A 19,924-nucleotide genomic window follows, 5' to 3' on the forward strand; every position below is an offset into this window, starting at 1 on the left:
TGACGAAGCAATAAAAACTGTCCTTTTCCTATCTGTACCTGGGTTCAAAGGGGGTGAAGGAGGAATGAGGCAGTAACCTGTATATGCACAGAGAGAAACTTTTGAAGCTGGGAATGGCAATTAAATATGCTCAACATGCTGTTGAGCCAGTCAGTTGGTATGCATCCTCCTCATTATTAAAAAAAAAATGCAAGAAAATAATAATCCTATGAAAAAGAGATTATCTGTTACAAAGTAAAATAAATTAGCATGTAAGTCAGTCACTACATTATTCAATTTGCGGTTGCTGTTTGGCTTTTCCGTGTCAAAAAGGGATACTGCATCGTTCACTCAGCTCTTATCGTACAACCAAGCAAGCTACACAGAGTTTTGAAGGACCTATGCAGTCATCATGGCAGAAGGCCCCACAGCCTTTGCACACAATCATGGCTTTCAGCCGGCAAGAGCATTTCAGTTCCAATTCGTCCGCGTTGCTGCTGTCGGCAAAGTTCTGAACAGGCATCTGAGCGTTCTGACCAGGCAGGCCCGTGGCAGGACTAGAGCCACTTCCCAAAATCCCAATGGACTTTTCAATTGCAGACGCTGCCCTTTTGAAGCTCGTGCTACCAAAGTGTATTGTTGGATAATTTCCACAGAGCTGCTGTTGTTGCTGCACCTGCATTTTCTGAGCAGCTAATTGGGGAAAAGGCTTCTGTGGCTCAGAAAGCAAATAGGAAGAGAAATCTGCATTTTTTAGCGCAAATGCTTTTAACTGTTCTTTCATTTCATTCTGGTCATAGGAAACTTGTTTCATGCCCAGTTCACAGCTGCTGCTTAAACCTTCCTCAAAAGAAAGAGGTTCCGATTTTATATTGCTACATATGCCCGTGGACTGTGGCCAACTAAGTCTCTTAGTGGTTTCCATGGTAACTGGCGGTTGCTTTTGATCAGATGGGACTTCTGCATTAGGGAGAGGTGGAGGTAGTGGAGGTGGTGGTGGGGGAGGTGGGGGCAAGGCCAAGGGCGGAGGGGGCGGGGGTGGAGGAGGTGGGGGCAGTGGAGGATGCACTAGTGCTTTGTTTGGCATTGTGTGCGCAGCCCCTCCCACGTCATCACCTTCCTTTATGGGCATACTGGGGGACAACATGTTGGCTAGCCTTAGCTGGTGGGGTGCTGAAGGAAGACTAACCTCTCCCAATCCCTTTTGTTCAAGATGCCTATTGAAGGCAAATGCATTACAGCCCACGGCGGGCTTGGAAGAGGCCTGTAAGAGAGCTGCAGTGGGAATGGGGCCCCTGGCAGCCATGGGCATTTGGTAAAACTGCTGTCTGTGCGAGGTACCAGCATCAGGGTGGAAACCGCCATTTTTGTCAACATGAAATAGGTTCTGCTGGAAGCTACACGCGGGGAGCAGCCGCTTTTGCTGTTTGACCTCGGGGCTGTGAACAATTCTGTTCTGCATGGAGTGTTTGTTCAGCCATTCTTGCTTAAATGGCTGACTGTGTCCTAGCTGACTCATGCCTGAATTTATGACACACGGCACCCCTTTAACATCTGGATCCACCAACAACTTCCCTGGTTCACATTTAACTTGAGTGTGTTCCCCTACAGTCCTGGCTACTCTCTTTTTGGGATGGTTTTCTCGCTTCCTCATTTGTAGTGGTGCAAGAGTCCCTGCCAAGTAGCCCTTACCATCTGGGTTTGGAGAGCTGGAAGGCATTTCAACAATGTTCCTCTCTGGTGGTGTTTTACCCACTGAGGTAGTTTGAAGGGGCAAAGGAAGCCTGTTGATTTCGAGCTTGGCACCCAGTCTGGGCTGTGGCAACACTTTCTCCAAAGGCAGGTTGCCCTGCAGTAGCTGTGTCACCAGTGGGTTGTTAGCCTCCACGGATGACAGACGACAGCTTGAGCTTCCTGCACTCGGAACTCTTTTCAGGGTGTCTGGAACCAGGGAAATGGCCTCTTCCCTGGCACTGGACGAAGGAGCATCCAGGTTCTGTGCTTGTGGTATGGTGGCGGCTACCTCTGCTGTTGGTGGAGGCAGCCCAGGGCCAGAGAAGTCTTCGGTGTCCATTCTAAAGCCCTTGTCCACTTCATGAGGTTCGGATTTCACAGGAAGAGCGACGTTTGCTATGAGATTCCTGGGGTGCAGCTCTGACACGTGTGAGTAGCTGGCGTGTTCAGTTTTGATGGCCTTCGGGCAGCTCTGCTCTGCATATTCCTTCTGTTTACCTGAAACAGAGTGACTGACCAGAGGCTGTCCTGTGCCCCTCATGGCATCCTCATTCCAGCAGATCCGGTTTCCTGGGTTATACTGATTGCTACAGGTTGTGTCTGCTTCACTTTTGTAAGTAGTTGGGTTCCGTGTCTGCTCAGCAAAGCTATGACTAGGAGCAGCCGCCTCATTTAATTTGTCTGGAACAACAAGGGGCAGTTCTCGGAGACTGGTGCAGGGAGCCTGCAGGGTTTTACAGTCTTGTTTGGCTGCAGAAGCAGCAATGAAACTCGAACTGTGGTCTATACTTTCACTTGCCACTGGCTCAGGCCTGCTAATTACAGAGACCTGAGGACACGCCATGGGCTGGATGGATACCTCTGTCCTCACAGACCTGCTCTGGAGGTCCAAGCTGGTTTCTGCACTCTCAATGGAGACAGTCAATGACAAACTGGAGGTCAGCGTGGTGCTGTGGTCAACGATGACTTTACAGGGAATGGATCTGTTTATGGTTGCTGGTGCAAAGCCCCCGGGTGGCTGCTGAGGTTTCCCAGAATTATCTGCCCTGTTTCGAGGCGCTGAATTTTTGTCCAAGCTTTCAGCACTTAACTTCGGAGGGCTATCGTAAGAGTTTATAGTGAGCATGTTTCCCGTAAACATTGCGACAGGCGGACGTGCAACCAGAGCGTCGGTGACCGCCACTGAGTCACTGCAGCTGAGGGCTGCTCTCACAGTGGTACCCATGGATATGGTGGCCTGTTCTTCACTCCCAGGCATGGCTATCTTCTCAGAAGGAAATCTGCTGTTAATTCCCGTGGGGGGAATCAAGACAGAGCTAGTGGAGAGATGGTTTGGCAAATTATTTCCAATGGAGGGAGTTGGCACAGAGGTGTACTGACTGGAGATTAAGTTAGTGGCACTGCTGCTTGGTATGAGCAGTGGCTTATCGTCCATGGAGCTGGATATACCGGCTCCCTCTGTAGTGGCCGGAATAGGAGTGCTTTCAATACATTTTGGTATAATGGCTATGCATGGAGTGTCAGTTCCCTGGATGGTTTTTAACATGCTTATATTACAAGCAGAAATGGTAGTGGTTGCACTGTCGACGGACATCAGCACAGAGGATTTGTCAACAGAACTCACAAAGGGGTGTTCTTTAATTGCTCCCGACAGAGCAGCGCTGCAGACAGACACAGGGACAGGATTTTTATTGAGAAGCATGGGCATACTGCTATTTTCAGAAGAGGTAGATGAAACAATTTTCTCAGATAAATGTGACACAGGTATGTTTTCATCAGAACTATGTACAGATAAGTCAGTGGCAGTTTCCGGAAGTTGAGTGGGGTTAAGAGACTGCTGTAAAACAGTGCTGCTCTCCCGGAGGTGAGCGGACTTGTTGCTAGGAGACCTGCAATTTGGATTGACAATAATGACCCCGGTGGAACCTTCCATTTTTGTTTCAGGGGTAGAAGAGACTTCTAAGTTTGGAGGCCCTTCCTTGGAGCTCAGCGAAGGCAACCGGGTCTCTTTAGAAGTCTGGAAGAGGTGGGCTCGGGCTTGATGCTTTGCAAAGAGCTTAGCCTTGGTCTGCTCTTTGATGTGTGCCAGGGTTCTTGCCTTTCCACCCTCTCCTGGGCTCCCCATAGCGCCAGAGACGATGCTCGCTGCAGCGGCTACTGCAGCAGCTGCAGCAGCCTCACGCTGGGCCCGAGCTTGTTGGGCACGGGCCTTGATGTCTGCAAGGGTCCTGGCGCCGGTGTTCCTCCCCCCACTGACGGAGGTGCTAGTGGATGCTCTAGACTCTGGTTTGGAGACTGGCTGACTCTTGATGATAAAGGGTGGTCCGATTTTGGAAAGCTGGATCTGTGAGGAAAGAACAGAAAGAAAAAGCACTTCATATGTGATGGCAGAGATGGCATGTGGGAGGCCATGATGCAACTGGAAAACAAGCAGTGCTCTCCCACAACATGAAACGAACTACACCTCTGAATGAGCACTTAGGATGTAAAGCAACAGTAAGTGCAACAAGGGTATGAAATGATGTTTTAAAAATCAACCAGTGACTTGCTTTGGCATGGAAATAAGCACTGTCTTAACGTCTTACATACATGAAAACAAAATCCATGTTTTGTACCATAAGATTAGCTAAAAAGGTTTGGATCTGCTTAGTTTTTAAATCATCCTCCCTGCTAGAGTAGGAAAACAAACAAACAAACAAACTGGGACACTTACTCTGTTTGAGTTGACCTGACTTAATTTGACCCAAAGAAAAAAGTCCGGGTCAAGAGGACAGGAGACGAGAATTATCCTGGCTTCACACGAAGGTATCAGACAAAGGTACTCTGTTATGGTAGCAAATTACTATGTACCTCAGTTTCACAGGTAACTCTCTCTGGCCAAGGACTGTATTCCTATACCACCTGGTGTGCTGCCTTATAGGTGTGTAATAAGCACACTATATGAGTTTGTAAACTCAGTTGTAAAATGAAATGAGTTATTTCTGGTCTATTTCCTCCACAGGGCTGTTATAAAGATTGCATGAGAATGTATTTGTGAGAGCACAGTTTTCCAAAGGGATTACATTATCATTACATCATTACATCTTCATAAAAGCAAGAGCAACACTGATTTTCTGCCTTTCCCAGAAAGTATGGAGTGGGCAGTTTCTTTTGATGTTGGTAATGCACGATCAGCTGAACTTGGAACGTGTTGTGTTCTACACTTTTTGCCTACTTATGCTAATGAAGAGACACATGAAATCACTGCCAAGTTCATGAGGCACAAGACCTAGCACCCAGAATCCCATAGCAATGCTGTGATGCTCCAGTCAGTAAGAGGATTCTCAGAGTCATTGGTTTGTGGAGCTGGAAGGACCCTGGTTAAAGTCTTCATTTTCCACTTAAAAAAAATGGAGCCTTTGAAGGTAGAGTCATCTGCCATAGGGTCATATAAACCAGTCAGTGAGAGGGTATCTGTGGGCTCCCAAGTCAGGCTGTTTAAAGTAGTCTGTTTTCTCTCTCCCCCTTCTGGAAAAAAAATTTCCTAGAAAACCTCCCCCACCCCCAACATAGATACATTTACACTATAACTGCAACACCGACTACATGATCATTTCTATTTGGAATTACACTTTGGAACCTTGATAAATGAAATTATCATCTTCCCGAGTTGTCTCCTTATTATTTGTAAATCACTTATGAAGACTCTCCTCCAATCTATGACCAAGAAGAGGTGAATTTGGCAATGGAATTAAATTGTTCCTTTTAAATATTTCCCAGTCTAAAAAAAAAATAAACATATTTAAAAGTAAACCTAACACTCTTTAAAAAAAGAGTTTAAGGCCAAACATCAAATATGTGTTTAACATCTCTAACACCCATCCATCTATCTATCTAATCAATCTTAATAAAGTGCATGTCATTTTGAAAATGATATTTAGACCCCCCCCCAAAAATCAGGCTGATATGTTTAAAAATATTTCCTCTAAAAATGATATTTATATTTTTCTTTCTGTGGTTCAGAAATTAAAGTACATACTGAATTTTTATTTACTGACATTTTTTTATGTGGTGCTGAGAATCAAACCCAGTGCCTCACAGATGCTAGGCAAGCAGGACTCTACCACTGAGCCACAACCCCAGCCCCAATAATGGATTTTTAATTGGAGTTTAGTGTTCATCTCTTACATCTCTAGAATTTTATTTAATTGAAATTGCTTTGTTAAATAGAATAACTACAACCACATTCTTACAAACAAGTCAACCTTGTGAAGATTATGAGTTGACTATAAAAATAGATATGAAAGAATAAAGAAAGATATTTTTAAAGAGCTTGAGATATTTATAACTCCAATCAATCCTGAATTGGGGGAATACTCTAATTTTTTGTACAAAAATATAAATTGGCTTAGATAAGAAACATCAAATCAAAATAACATTAGGTATGAATTTTTTTAATTAAACAGAGGGTTTCTTTTGAATTGACCTGAATTTTCAGTTTACTTAGGCAGATCCAATTTATATAAAAGATTTGTTTAATGAGAATTAAAATTTATTGGAATCATGAGACTTTATTATAGTTCTACTAGTAGTTGTAGTAATAATAATAATAGTAATAGTATTTTACAATATTGGGGATTGAACCCAGGGCCTTGCACATTCTTGGCAAGCACTGAGCTACATTCTCGGTCCCTTTTATTTGGAGAAAAGGTCTAGCTAAGTTATCCAGGCTAGAACTGAACTTGTGATCCTCCTACCTCAGACTCCCAAATAGCTGGGATTTGCAGGCATGCACACAGCGGATTTATTACTTTGTGAAATTAATGACTCTTTTTCTATTTGGAAATAAAAATCAGGATTTGTATGTCTCTGTATCTACATTATTCTCCCTCACAGTTCATAAGGCAATTTTATAAATTTATTCAAGGAATATTTAATGAGGCCATAAATCAGGTCATCTTTGCTAAGCAATGATGGTTTTCAATGTTAGCTGGAAAATAATGCAGGAATAACATGTACCTTCACTTCCACAGTGCTGCCCTCTGACTTTAGACTACTTTCCTAGGTCACTGAAATATCTCTCACATTTTCCCCAAGTGTGTGGAGTTCTATATGTTGGGATCCACAAAAGTCCTAGTGTCTTAGTGGACTCTGGGCTTCTCCACATCCTGTTCCCTCTTCTTAATTTTTTCCCTTAAATACTGATGTTTAAATACCTGATATGAACTCATTGCATAGTTTTAAAAAGGATCACTTACTATTACACTGGATGCTAGAAGGACTAACTGTGATTTGTGGTATAAAAACTGTAAAGAAAAACACCTGAAATACCTAATCTATTCTTGAAGGTTAAGTTTCTTTCTTTCTTTTTTTCTTTGTCTTTTGGTATCAGAAATTAAACCCAGGGGCACTTACCCACTGAGCCTATCCCCACCCCCTTTTTTTTTTATTTTTTGACACAGGGTTTGGCTAAGTTGTTTAGGACCTTGCAAAATATTGGAGGCTGGCTTTAAATTCACAATCCTCCTGCCTCAAATTTCCAAACCACTGGGATTACAGGTGTATGCCACCATGCCTGGCCTGAAAGTTAAGTTTCTTAATAAGGGAAGCCTCTTATACAATTTTTTCCTTTTTAAAAAATCCTATCTTAGGGCTGGGGTTGTGGCTAAGCGGTAGAAGGCTCGCCTAGCATATGTGAGGCCCTGGGTTTGATCCTCAGCACCACATAAAAACAAACAAAATGAACGTATTGTGTCTAACTACAACTAAAAAATAAATATTTTTTAAAAAATAAAAAAAATCGTATCTTTAAAATATGTACATCTTACCTTGAGAGGGGGAACCCTGGGCTCCTCTCTTGGAGGCTGCTCCTTCTCGGGTGGGCTGCTGGATGACACGTTCCGGGTTGACTCATCATCTTCGATCCTAGCTCTCTTTTCCTTACAGATTCCAAAGCTATGCTGTTCTGCAGTTTTCCTCTTTGATATCTCTGATTCCCTACATTCATTCCTTATCCCATCTGGTGACTTGGAGGGCTCTGATGATTTGGAAGTATGCGAGATCTCCAATCGATTCTGTGTGCTCCCTTGCTTATGTGTTTTACTTCTAGAGCCTTCTGAAAACGACGCCTTATCCACTGAAGAGATGTACTGCTTGTCCTGTAATTTAGCTGATGGAGGCTCATTTCCCTTGCTCTCTGTCTCTTCGGAGAAGGCAGGTAATTCTAATGGAGAGGAGAGCCCTTTCTTTTCTGTTCTTTGCAGGACACTAAGATTTTTAACTTTCATCATTTCTGTAGAAGAAAGTTCTGGGACTGAAGGAAGATAGGGCTTCTCAATTTCAACATGTGATTTACAGGGCTGCTGACCCAGGGTCTTGTTGTGAAGTTCTTCAGATGGAAACGCTTCAGGAGCAATGGAAGAAGAACCCATTTTGATGGACTCAGGAGTATTGGATAGAGGCTTCTGCTGAGAGATGAGGTTTTCTCCCAGGGGTTTGACAGGAGCAGAGGGTTCATCTTTCTGTGGGGAGAGTGCTTCTTCAGATACTGAAGGTGACTTTCTTTGTTGATGCACCATTCTTTCACTCATGGAAGAATTAGAAATCGGAGATGTTTCTGCAGGAAGTGGCAAACTGGATACAAAAGTGGTCTCAGAGGTGAGAAGCATGGAAGACACTGAAGAAGTTTCCGATGTCAAAGGTAAATCAGACATCGGTGATGCTTCTGATGTTAAAGGTACATTGGATACTGGCGATGCTTCAGATGGCAATGGTAAGTTAGACATAAGAGATGCTTCTGATATTTCTGGTGAAGTGGATATTGGAGATATTTCCGATATCAAAGATGTATGGAGGTTTTCATCAGTCGGATTCCTCTGATTATATTTGTCTGTATTTTCAGTGCTGGACACCTCAGAACAAAATGTCGTTTCAAGGGAGGCTGGAGTACATGATTCTTCAGAGGTGGACTGGGTTTCTCCTCCTGGGGATGGCAGGCTGGTGCAGGCTCCCTCTGGGCTCTCAGAAGAGAAAGAAGTTTCAGAGATGCAAGCATTTTCTGAAAGCTGTTCATCAGGATCACTCTGTAGCTCCATATCTACAGCAATTGCTTCATGTGGAAATTGGCCTTCTAAAGATGATGACCCTGTTTTTATTTTTGTAGTATTGGTCTCTATTGCAATTTCTGGATCCTTAAGTTCTGTGTCACTGACATGAGTCACAGATGAAGTTGAAGGAACAAGAGAATCACAGACTTCTAACTGATCAATAACAACTGACATTTCTTCCTGCAGAGATTCTGATTTCTCTTCTATCTTAACTTCAATACGAGGCAAAGTTTCTAAAACATCATTCATCACAACACAGGATTCTAAGTTGCCATCAGGAGGTGCTATTAGGGGCTCTTCATGAGAGGTGGTTGGACTTTCACACTCCTCTGAAAATTCATGTATTGTCTTGTGATTTTCATCGTGGCAGTCACAGATACTAGTCTCTACTTCTTCTGCAATTTCCTCCTGAATCACAGCTTCCTCGGGGATCAAAATATCCTCTGATTCCAAATCTGCCATTACATCTTTAGCTGGAACTTCGACCATTGGACACACTGTGGCACAGAAATCAGGCTGTGAAGAAGCAGAACTTTGCATGCTTTTGGGCTGTTGTTCTTCCAAGGGGGTCTGTGCAGAAGAACCCTGTAGACCAGTGGTCCCACGTGAAGAACCACCTTCAGCTCCATTATTGTTTGGTCCAGAAGTAAGCTTCATAGACTCCTCTCTTGACATGCCCAACCTGAACCGAAATTACATATATTAAATTATTGCTCAGTCACAAAACATGAAAGATACAACTTGGATCTCTCTCATAGTATTTACTTCTATCCAATAGAAGTAAATGGATTGAATTAATCTTATATCCAACTTAGTGAAATAATTAATTTATGTAAAATAGTTTATAATGATATAGTTTCTCCACTACCTTTATAACCATAACTAAAACAAACTCTACTTCTGGGTTAGAAAGATATTTTTATTGTGTAAGCAAGGAAATATCGACCTTAGCAAGTATTCATAAAGCCAATAATAAAATCCCAAATAAAAAAGATCAGAAAATATGGGCAGAAAAGCAAAGGAATGTATAAGATATAACTTTTCTGAAGTCAGATTGTGAAAGATGCCGTAATAATAGAAAATTATGTGGACTTCAGATTATGCGACAGTTAATTAAGATCAATGGAAAATGAAGAAAATACACAAAATTCTGAAACTGACATCCAAAGATTAGTTCTCTTGAAGTAATCTAAGAAATGTTACTCAATCACCTTATTTTAGTATCTCATTTAAAATATGGAAACTCTTCTAAATAATAAAACATTTGGATTCGTCAAAGTTATTCTAACAGATTCCATTTGTGTGAAGCAAAACTTTGAAATGCATTCATGTAGATGGCCTTACTGTAAAGCTATCCCATACGAGGTAGTAAAGAAAATCAATAAATAATCCAGCCTAACATTCAGCAGGCAAAGCTATTAAGAATTACAATTATGTATATTCTAAGACTCTGGTTTTTTTCCATATTAAGATATAACATCAGCATCAGATGATAGAGATACATCTATTCTAAATGAAGTTTAAACAGGGAATAAGCAACGACAAAAAATAAGTATAAGAGAGACTAGTAACAAAGAAACACAGTGAAAAAATATAGCTATAGAAGTACTGATGTAAGAAATGTCAGTGAAATCCATTTTAGTCTTTTATTTAAATAAAATTCTCAGACTGTAAAACTGAATACACTTTTTGGGCGTCTGATCATTGTTTTCTTTCTTATAATTCAGAAGATTCTGAAAAGACTGGACAATAGTTCCTTCAGAGTTTCTTTTAAGCTTTCCCTAGAATGGGTTCAAACTGAGTTATAATTTATAACTATACTACACTGGGAGAAGAACTATATTACAGAAAATTTAAAGCACAATAATCATCTGGATATAAAGTCCTTCAGAACTAGGTCAAGCAGAGATACCTCTGACACTAAGTATATGACAGATAGAAATCTAGACAAATTTTTGTTAGTTGGCTAAAAGCAATGATATTAAATATACATATGGATAAAGATATGTATGAATGTGTAAAATGACATTGTGTTAAATGTGCTTATGCTAATATTTGATTATTTTCATGCAACAATAGGTGTACTGTGACACAGGCACTAAAGAAGACATTCACTGCATACCACATTCCTCACAACGGGAAAACTGACCTCAAGAACCCACACCACAAATTCAGAGAACCACCTATAATTCTGAGTTGGCATATAGACGAATGGTCTCTAAGTAACTAAAACTAACATAGACAAGTACTATATTATAAGCAGATTAAGCCAATAATGATTATGATAAATATCTAAAACAAGTCCCAGAAGACTACATCGGACACAACTTAAATAGAGACAAGTTTAGATGGCAACATTGTTGGAAAGACTTAAAGCAATGAGAAGCACATGGTGTTGGTCAACAGAAAATTTTATGATGTTAGGGAAAATCCCTCCTATTGGGGAAATATGGGTAATCTAAGAGTAAAAAAAAAATGGGAAGGGCAGTCAATGAATAATCCATAACGTATCTGTCAATCAATATGCAAAAGAAAAGAATGAGAGACTCAATTCACAATAGCTAAGCTACAGAACCAAACTAGGTGTCCTTCAACAGGTGAATGGATAAAGAAAATATAGTATATATACATAATGAAATATTATTCTCTATAAAGAAGAATGACTCTATGACAATTGCTGGCAAATGGAAGGATCTGAAGACTATTATGCTAAGTGAAATAAGACAATCCCAAATACCTGAAGTTAAATGGTCTCTGTCATATGTTGATGCTAACATACAACAAGGGTGGGAGGAGAAGAACAGAAGTTCAGTGGATTAGACAAAGAGGAGTTAAGAGAAGAGAGGGGGAACAGGAAAGACAGTGGATTGAATCTGACACAACTTTCCTATGGACATATGTGAATGCACCACTGTGGATCTCAACATCCTGTACATCCACAAGACTGGAATCCTAATTAGAATAAGATATACTCCATGTTTGTATAAGTATGTCAAAGTAGACTCTACTGTCATGTATAATAACTAAAAGGAACAAATAAAAATACATGTAAAAAAGAGACTAAACATATTATTCATAAACTATAGAAAAGAAAGGGTCAGAGTAAGAATTTCTTTGTGTTTACAGTTTGGTGAGGTGATGAGGAGTCATACTTAAGAGCACTGTAGCTGCTAATGAGAAGCACATGGTGTCAGTCAATAGAAAATTTGGACATTATCCCTTAACCTAATATTCATGAGAATTAATGAAATCCCCAAATTTCATGCAAAAACCGTGCAGGTGTGAGAATTTTTCTAATAGCTATTTATAGGGATAAGACTTTGAGCAATTTACTTAACCTTGCTGTGTAAACTTGGGAAAATTACTTAGCTTCACTTTTTCTTAATTTTCCATTTTTTAAACAATAGTAATAATAATAATATCCATGCTACATAATTATTAAGATGATAGAAGAAAATACTACTACAAAATTCTTAGAAAACATAACAGTCAGTATATGCTCAATAATTATTTGCCAAATGAAAGAAAGCTCTCTAATGCAAAGTCCCATTCATGTGGGCTCACTGGGGGCAGAGCTGCAAAAGCCCTGCAAGGGACCACGCACCTGGCATTGAAGAGTGTCAGTCACAGAGGAGAGGTTAGATAAAATATTGTTGTTCAATTAATGAAAGAATAGGCCCATCACTTTTCAAAAATTAAGGATCAGTGCTCTAGAGGTAACTAACTGAGTTATATTTCTGCCATTACTAAAAATAGTGCCCCCAACATTCACTTCCATGGATAAAAGGAGGGGGTTTCTGAGTGGTCTTCAAACTGGTCCTCATGATTCTTAACCCTGCTGGGCTGTGGCTGTGGCATGACCTGGAATGTTTCTACCAGAGTGGATTCTTGGGTTCAACTCCTGGAATTCTCAATCAGTATTTCTCGATTCATATCTATTTACAATCTCCAACGGGAATTCTGATGTGGCCAGGATTGAGTAATACTGCTGGTGATTATACGTGAAGACACAGAAGTAGCCTGCTTCACATTCAACCTTTGAGAAAATACACGAATTGTTTCCATTAAGTTCGCATAAAACTGGGCTGGCACAGCAGTTAGAAACAGGCCTTATGGCTCAAGAGAGCTGCTACAGAGGATAGTTCACCCAGGCTGCCCTCCTCCAAGTAAGCAGTCTCTTCGACATCAGAGTCCTTTTCTAGAAAAGCTCACCGATAGGACTCCTTTTGGCTTATTTTCACCATTTACAAGGGGAAATTCTGTGAGATCAGAGCACACGGCACAGGTTTTGTTACCTGCAACCACCTTGGTGTTCTTTGCACAAAATAACAATTTTCAAATCTTAGTTACGAAAGTGGAATTAAAACCCAAACTCCCCTCCTGAGTATGACCTGAAGTCAGTGTCAAAGGTCAGCCCCCAAATCTTTCCTTTCCTGAGGGGTTGAGTGTCTGAGACACTAATTCTGGCGGAGTAGAAAATATCTGTGCTGAATGTGAGGCAAAGCTGGAACTGTTCACAGGTTAGTTCAATTACTACCACACTCAGATGCGGCTGGTATTACTTTTTTGAAGGAAAAAAAAAAAGTCGATATGAACACACAAACAATAAATTAGAAACAGAAAACTGAGAGAAAGATGGACAAAGTAAAGGCTAATACCCTCAGGCTTTCCCCAAAACAAAACTAAACAAATATTAAAGTGGACATGCTGAGCCTATATTTTTGGAAAATGATGTGAGAATTAAATATGTGCCTAAAACTACTTATCTTTAAAGAATTTACTAATGAAAATACTTGGATAAAAACCAGGGAAATTTTACTAAAACCTACTTGTGAAAGCCAAAATTGACCTCTATAGGGTTTCATGTGCTATTTTCAGTCCAAAATGAATTTTCATGAACAAGTTATAAACCCTTGAAAATGCATTTTAAAAAATTTAAGTGCTGATATGCCAGTATAATTTTACCCGCAATTTCTTACACGGAGGGACTATTGCCTTTTATCACAGGTTTATTAAGTTTTACAGCATATGAGTGTGCTATGTGAAGCGGAGAATTACATTTTCATTTCCTTCTAAAAGAAATGAGAAAAAATGCTCTAGTACTTACTTTTCTCCATAAAATCTCTCAAAGAATTTTTCTTTCCAAGGTTCTGTTTTCTTTTCCTTCTCAATTTCTTGCCGTATTCGTAATTGCATTTCTGGGGTAAATTCTCCTGGAAAGAAAATGGTAATGTATTGAGTAAAAGCAGTCACATCTTTTGCCACTAAATAAAGAAAACACGTAATTCATTTGAGTAAACTTTTATGGAGGTTGAAAAGTAGAAGGATGAGTAATGGCAACATTTCTACAGTTTCTCTTTATGAACATCACTCAAATAGTCATTTCATCTTAGATGAACTCTAAAACATTTAGCAAATGTATTGCATGTTAGGGGCTCCAAATGGAAGCAATGCATATTCACCATCCTTAAGGAAATCAGTCTGGTGGGAGCAGAGGCACATAACTGACTATGAAATAATGTCAAAAGTCCTCACAGGCCATAAGAATAATATATGTAGTGAAAGTAGAGATGGGAAAACACTTAATTCTGCCTAAGTCAATTAAGGAGGATTACATATAGGAGTTGGTTCTTGAGTTAACTTTTGAAGGATGACCAGGCTTTGATGAAATTGATTAAATCACAAGGCACAGAGCTATGGGGATGTATATTTATGTTCTTTTCAGTGGCAAATTGTGATCAGAAATGGCATGAAATGAAATAGCCAAGGACAGCTGAGGCCAGTTACCCAACCTAAGTTCCAAAGAGAGTTCTGCACTTTTCTGAAAGAGAAAGGTGGTTCTGTTGTCATTCGGCAAGGGAGGAACATGAATACATAAATAGCTTAGAATAATGGGTCTCTCAATATAGTGAAGTAACTGCAGGACTCCAGTTTGGAGGCCACTGAGAGATGTGCCAGCCTCAGCGGTGATGTTGAGGAGGAGGAAATACAATGAACAGTTATGGCCAGAAAAGAGGGCCAAAGACAGCAGTATGGCTTTAAACTGAGAAGCTGCGAGAACAGTGGTAACAATACAGAAAGAAAGAGCAGGCCAGGCAGAGTGGCGAATGCCTGTAAACCCAGAGGCTCAGGAGGCTGAGGCAGGAGGATTACGAGTTCAAAGACAGCCTCGGCTACTCAGTGAGGCCTTAAGCAAAATTTAAAAAGGGGCTAGGGACGTGGCTCAGTAGTTGAACACCCCTCAGTTCAATCCCTGGTACAAAAAAGAATAAAATAAAATAAAATGAAAAACAAAAACAAAAACAAAAAAAAGAAAGAAAGAAAGCAGAAGGAGCAGCAAATGAAAGGTAAAATACTAAATTTAACAATGGGTGCTTTGGTTTTGAGGCATCTGGCATCAGCTAGTGATACCTGGTAGGAATTTGAAATGGGACACTAGAGATAAGAACAGAGTGAGAGTCAGATTTGAAAGTTCTTGATATATGGCATCAGTTAACACCAAGGTGATGAAGATGGCTGCTTGGAGAATATGTGTGTTTAAAAAGGAAAATGCTGGGAACAGCATTTACCATCAAATGGAAGGGAGGGGGGTCCCACAGGAAACTGAGAGGACTCTCAGAAATGTAGCCCCAGGAAACCATTTAAAATATATTATTGATATTAGGGTAGGCAGTATCATATTAGGGTAAAAAAGAAAAGAGGTATTTGGGACAGAGCATGATGTGTAAGGACAGGAAGAGGAAGCTGGACTTGGCCATCAGAAGGCGTGTGTGTGTGTGTGTGTGTGTGTGTGTGTGTGTATATATATATATATATATATATATGTATTTTAATAAGTATTTCAGTTGTGTCCGGAGAGGTGTAAAAATGTGGTAGCACTGAATTTTTAGTTTTTTAAGAAGCGTAGTGACTAAAGGAAGGACAAGTTAAAATGGAGGCTTCAGGGAGAAAAAGTACTAACAGAAGTTAGTAGACTCCGGGACACTTAGAATGCATAAGGATCAAAAAATGTGTAATTAAAATTATCATTTCAAAGAAAATCATGCTGCATCAAAAATGTTTACTACGTCCCAGATAATATCCTGCTTTCTTCAAAAATATCTGACAGCAAAATGCCAACTACAACAAAAGAATCAGTGAAGTCACCTGTGAGGTTTTGACTAAATTAAAATACATTTGAGGGAGGAAAAGACCTGGAAATCAGAGAAAGGTATAAAGCTCAATACTGTATGTGAACTCCCATATGTCACATCATTAACAGAGAACCAAAATTTACCTTCTGCCAGTCGCTGTTTCCATCCTTGTGCTGCATATGCAAAGAATTCATTATTTAGAGCTGAAGTACTGAGGCGTAAAATTCCATCACTTCCCATCTACAAAATAAGCCGACAAAAACAAGATCCCATCAGGAATAATTCAAAGCAAAAAAGTATGCAGTAAAGCAGCAAAAACTGAATGAGGCTGGTGTGTGTGTGTGTGTGTGTGTGTTTATTGTTTATGTGTCTGTGTTGGGGAATGAGGAAGGAAGGACAGAAAAAGGACCCCCCCCCCAAAAAAAATTAATAAATAAATCCCGTAGCATAAAAACTACGCATCTTGCTTGCTGATACGGGACAAGGAAAGAACAGTATTGTCCTTGACCGGCTTCTTATGCAGTTGTGGAGTGCAGATAAAACACGAAAGAGAAACAATGTCAGGCATTAGGTGAGTGGGGATTAAGAAATGCAAAAAGTAAAAGCTACGGGAGATATCTGGGTACCTGTGAGTACTTAGGAAGAACTTGATACAGGAGGTGGAACTGGTGCAGAGTTGAGAGATTAATAGGATTTGAACAGAAGGATTAGAGTTCTAGGCATGGAGTGTAGTGTCCGAGGATGTGAGCTTTCTTGCAGTGGCAGGACAATGACATCAAAACCAGTCCTAAAGGTATGAGGGTCCTTTAGTTGGTACTCAAAGATCTGGCAAATTATAGCCCCAACTACTTCCAAAGATTTCTTCTTACTCTATAGATATTCACTAATATCTGAGAACACATGTTTCTATTATTTTCTCTATTCTCCATCTTCAACCACTGAAACACTAACCTCTTTTTAAAATTTAACTCAATGCTTTCATGAATGTCTGGGAAATCATCTTTCCAGAGCAAAGGAGAATATCAAATTTAAAAATGAACATTATTCGATCTGTTCTAAAGTCAAACCCAGAGGCTGGGGATATAGTTCAGTTAGTAGAGTGCTTGCCTTGCACACACAAGGTCCACAAGGCCCTGGGTTCAATCTCCAGCACCACCAAAAAAAAAAAAAAAAACACAATCAATCAAACCCAGAAAAGAGAGACATCAAGAATAAATGAGATGTGCTGCTTGATGGCCAAAGATGTGAATCTGTGCTTTCTTCATCTGAGAAGAAACTGGTAACCATGCATGGAAAACTTAAGGCAAAAGTTCATTCATTCATTGTTTACCCTATCTTAATTTTCACCGTTATTCAACATATACTTATTATATAACACCCATGTGAAACTATCTGCCTGGCACTTGCATGGTGCTGGCACTACAGTAACAACAAAGGAAACCCCACTATCCTAATGTTCTGAATATATTCTACATAGGGCAGATGCTTCTGGTTCTTGTATGGCCCTTTCTGGGTCCACCTGGGTTCCACATGGCTGTAATTAAGTTAGGTCACCTTGCCAGTGTCCTTTCTCATGGACTACCACTGCCCAGAGGCATGAAGGGGAAATGTCCCATCCTTTGGATAATTATAGGACACTATGCTCTAGAGTATGGCTTATGTACTCAACCAACAGATGATAATTGGTGATGTGTCCTCAGTGACTATAAGTGGGTCTAGGTACTAAGGGGTGGAAATTAGCCATCATACTACCAATCCCTGTGACACACTTGCATGTGGTGTGAATCCAGTCCCCACAGCTCTAGATGCTGTGGGCTTAGAAGTCCAAGTTGCCCAGAGGGTGGTGTCATTCCTGCAAAGGAATAGTTTCTCAATTCTGGCACTACTGTCATTTGGGGCAGACAATTCTTTGTTGCGGATGCACAGTAGGGTGTGTGGTATTTAGTAGCATCCCTGGCTTCTACTCACTAGATACCAGTAGTGACCCCTCTCTCAGATGTGATAACTAAAAATGTCTCCAAACATTATTAAGTGCAATTTGGAGACAGAATCATCCCCAGTTAAGAACCAACACACTACTAGACAACACAGAGGCTCTACTGTAGCTAAGCTCTGCCTGGTTACTTTGTACTTTTCATCCTTAGGGCCATCAAGCAAAGACAAGAGTTACTAGACAATGAGATGATCAGCCCTAACTATCATTAGAGAACAGGACTGCTGCCTCAGAGCGAAGCCAACAGGAGGACTCTGTGGGTGTGTGGATTCACTGGAATATCACTTCTAACTAGCAAAAGTGATGGTCTGAAGACAAACAGAAATGGTTTTCAAAGGAGATGAGCGACTGCAAACACAGACTTAAGACAACAAGTACAACCTATAGATGGCTTAGTAACCCTAGACATATGTCTTTTTTTTTTTTCTTTCCAACTTATGACCAACTACCCCTTAAAGAGTCCGTGACACAGTGGTCATCATGTAAGGCACAGCGATATTTGAATGGTGTAAGTAGACTGTACCGGAGGATGGTAGTGCCCTACTCCATGTCCTCCAGCTGACACAGCACAGAGAAGCTGGGTAAACACTTCAATGCACTCCTCTTACCCAATCCTCTAAAGCTACAGGACACTCTGTGAAGCACAAAGGTCTTTGAGGTACATTCCAGGACAGTCAGGGCATACACAGTTTGGTCCCGGGAGCCACTAAATATCCTCAAGAGGAAAGGCCCCCGGTCTCCTGCAGTCCCTGTGTGGGAAAGTTCTGTGGCCCGTCTCCAAGTGTTCTCTGAAGTTCCTCAAAGAACTGAGTCCAGCTGTGCAGGGTTTCTTCACTCCCTTTCTCACTTTCTCACACTATTAAACCCCTGGCTTCTGCTTCCAAACTATTAGTACTCAGGTTCTTGTCCTGCCTCTGCTTTGGGAGCAAAGGGACCAGGGAAAATCTTAAATAAGACAGCTAAGCCATGAAGTTTGGGCTCTAACCCCTACCTGGGAATAGCACAGTGAATGTACCTTGGGTTCACACGAAGCCCCAGGTCAGTGGCTCCCAGGTCTCAGTTTCCCCTCTTATTTACTTCCACGTTTTACTATCTTTCGTCAATGTGTGCCACATGGGGGAAAGCTGCAAAGCATGTTTTAGGTAATGGGAAACTATCCAAAATGTTGAAGCCTTAGAAAGATCTAAAAAGACTCATGATTAAAAAGATGGTTTTAGAAGCTGTGTCAAAGATGGGAAAGAAAGGGAAAAGTGGATTCAGAGACATCACTAGAAATCTTGTTAGTATTTCAGTAAAAAATGACAAAAGAAAAGCAAAACTGGAAGAAACTCAAGATTTGGTGAATGTCTTCAGGACTGAGGAAATAAAGGCTTTGAGAGATATTTCAGAAAACACTAAAATTTCTCAAGAGGATTCTGGGAGATGGGGTGGATTTGAAAAGGATAACCTTCCTTGAGTACATGTCTTCAAGGAACCCTATCCAGGAGGCTGAGCAAAGAGGACAAGGATGAGGACAAGATGGTCATCCGAACAGGCCTCTAGGAAGCATGAGGGACATTCTCTGCAAACACAGGCTCTGAATACCTGTGCTAGCGGTTCAGGAGCTGTAGAAAAGGAGCTCTTCTACTGAGGAAGTCTGAAAGGGAAGAGGTATTCCTCCTGCATATGTCGACTGAAGTTAGGACCAGTGGGCAGAGGCCAAGTTCCCAGAAAAGGTGAAGAACTGTGTAGTACAGGGTTGATTTATGGAAAGTACAGTAGAAAGGGTCAGAATTATTCTATATTTGAGGGCATATTTGCAGCACTACATTTTTCACACTCTGTGCAATGCTTCGTATCTTGAAGGTCCTCTATAATAGTTTATTGTTCTGTCTTTATTTTGGATAGTGAAAGGTTGAAGATTAAAGTCTGGTAGCTGATACACAGAATTGTAGTTGTGTTATGTTGCCAGGCGAAGGACTTGAGTAGTTTCTAACTGAAATTTCAGCGTAATTTTGAAA

At 40.7% G+C, this 19,924-nt stretch overlaps 1 protein-coding gene across 1 annotated transcript in view; it reads right to left on the bottom strand.

The window, feature by feature from the left end:
- Positions 1-337: 337 nt before the first annotated feature.
- Asxl3 (ASXL transcriptional regulator 3) overlaps positions 338-19,924 on the bottom strand; it is a 135,581-nt gene continuing 115,994 nt past the window's right edge. Inside the window, exons 8-11 of the mRNA XM_076837330.1 lie at positions 16,075-16,171; positions 13,906-14,011; positions 7,521-9,480; positions 338-4,057 (exon numbers count right to left, since the gene is read on the bottom strand). Of these exons, the coding sequence (XP_076693445.1) occupies positions 338-4,057; positions 7,521-9,480; positions 13,906-14,011; positions 16,075-16,171 (5,883 nt within the window). The remainder of the gene's footprint in view (positions 4,058-7,520; positions 9,481-13,905; positions 14,012-16,074; positions 16,172-19,924) is intronic.

This window comes from Callospermophilus lateralis, chromosome 17 (genome assembly GCF_048772815.1).
Source record: "Callospermophilus lateralis isolate mCalLat2 chromosome 17, mCalLat2.hap1, whole genome shotgun sequence".
NCBI classification, from domain to species: domain Eukaryota; kingdom Metazoa; phylum Chordata; class Mammalia; order Rodentia; family Sciuridae; genus Callospermophilus; species Callospermophilus lateralis.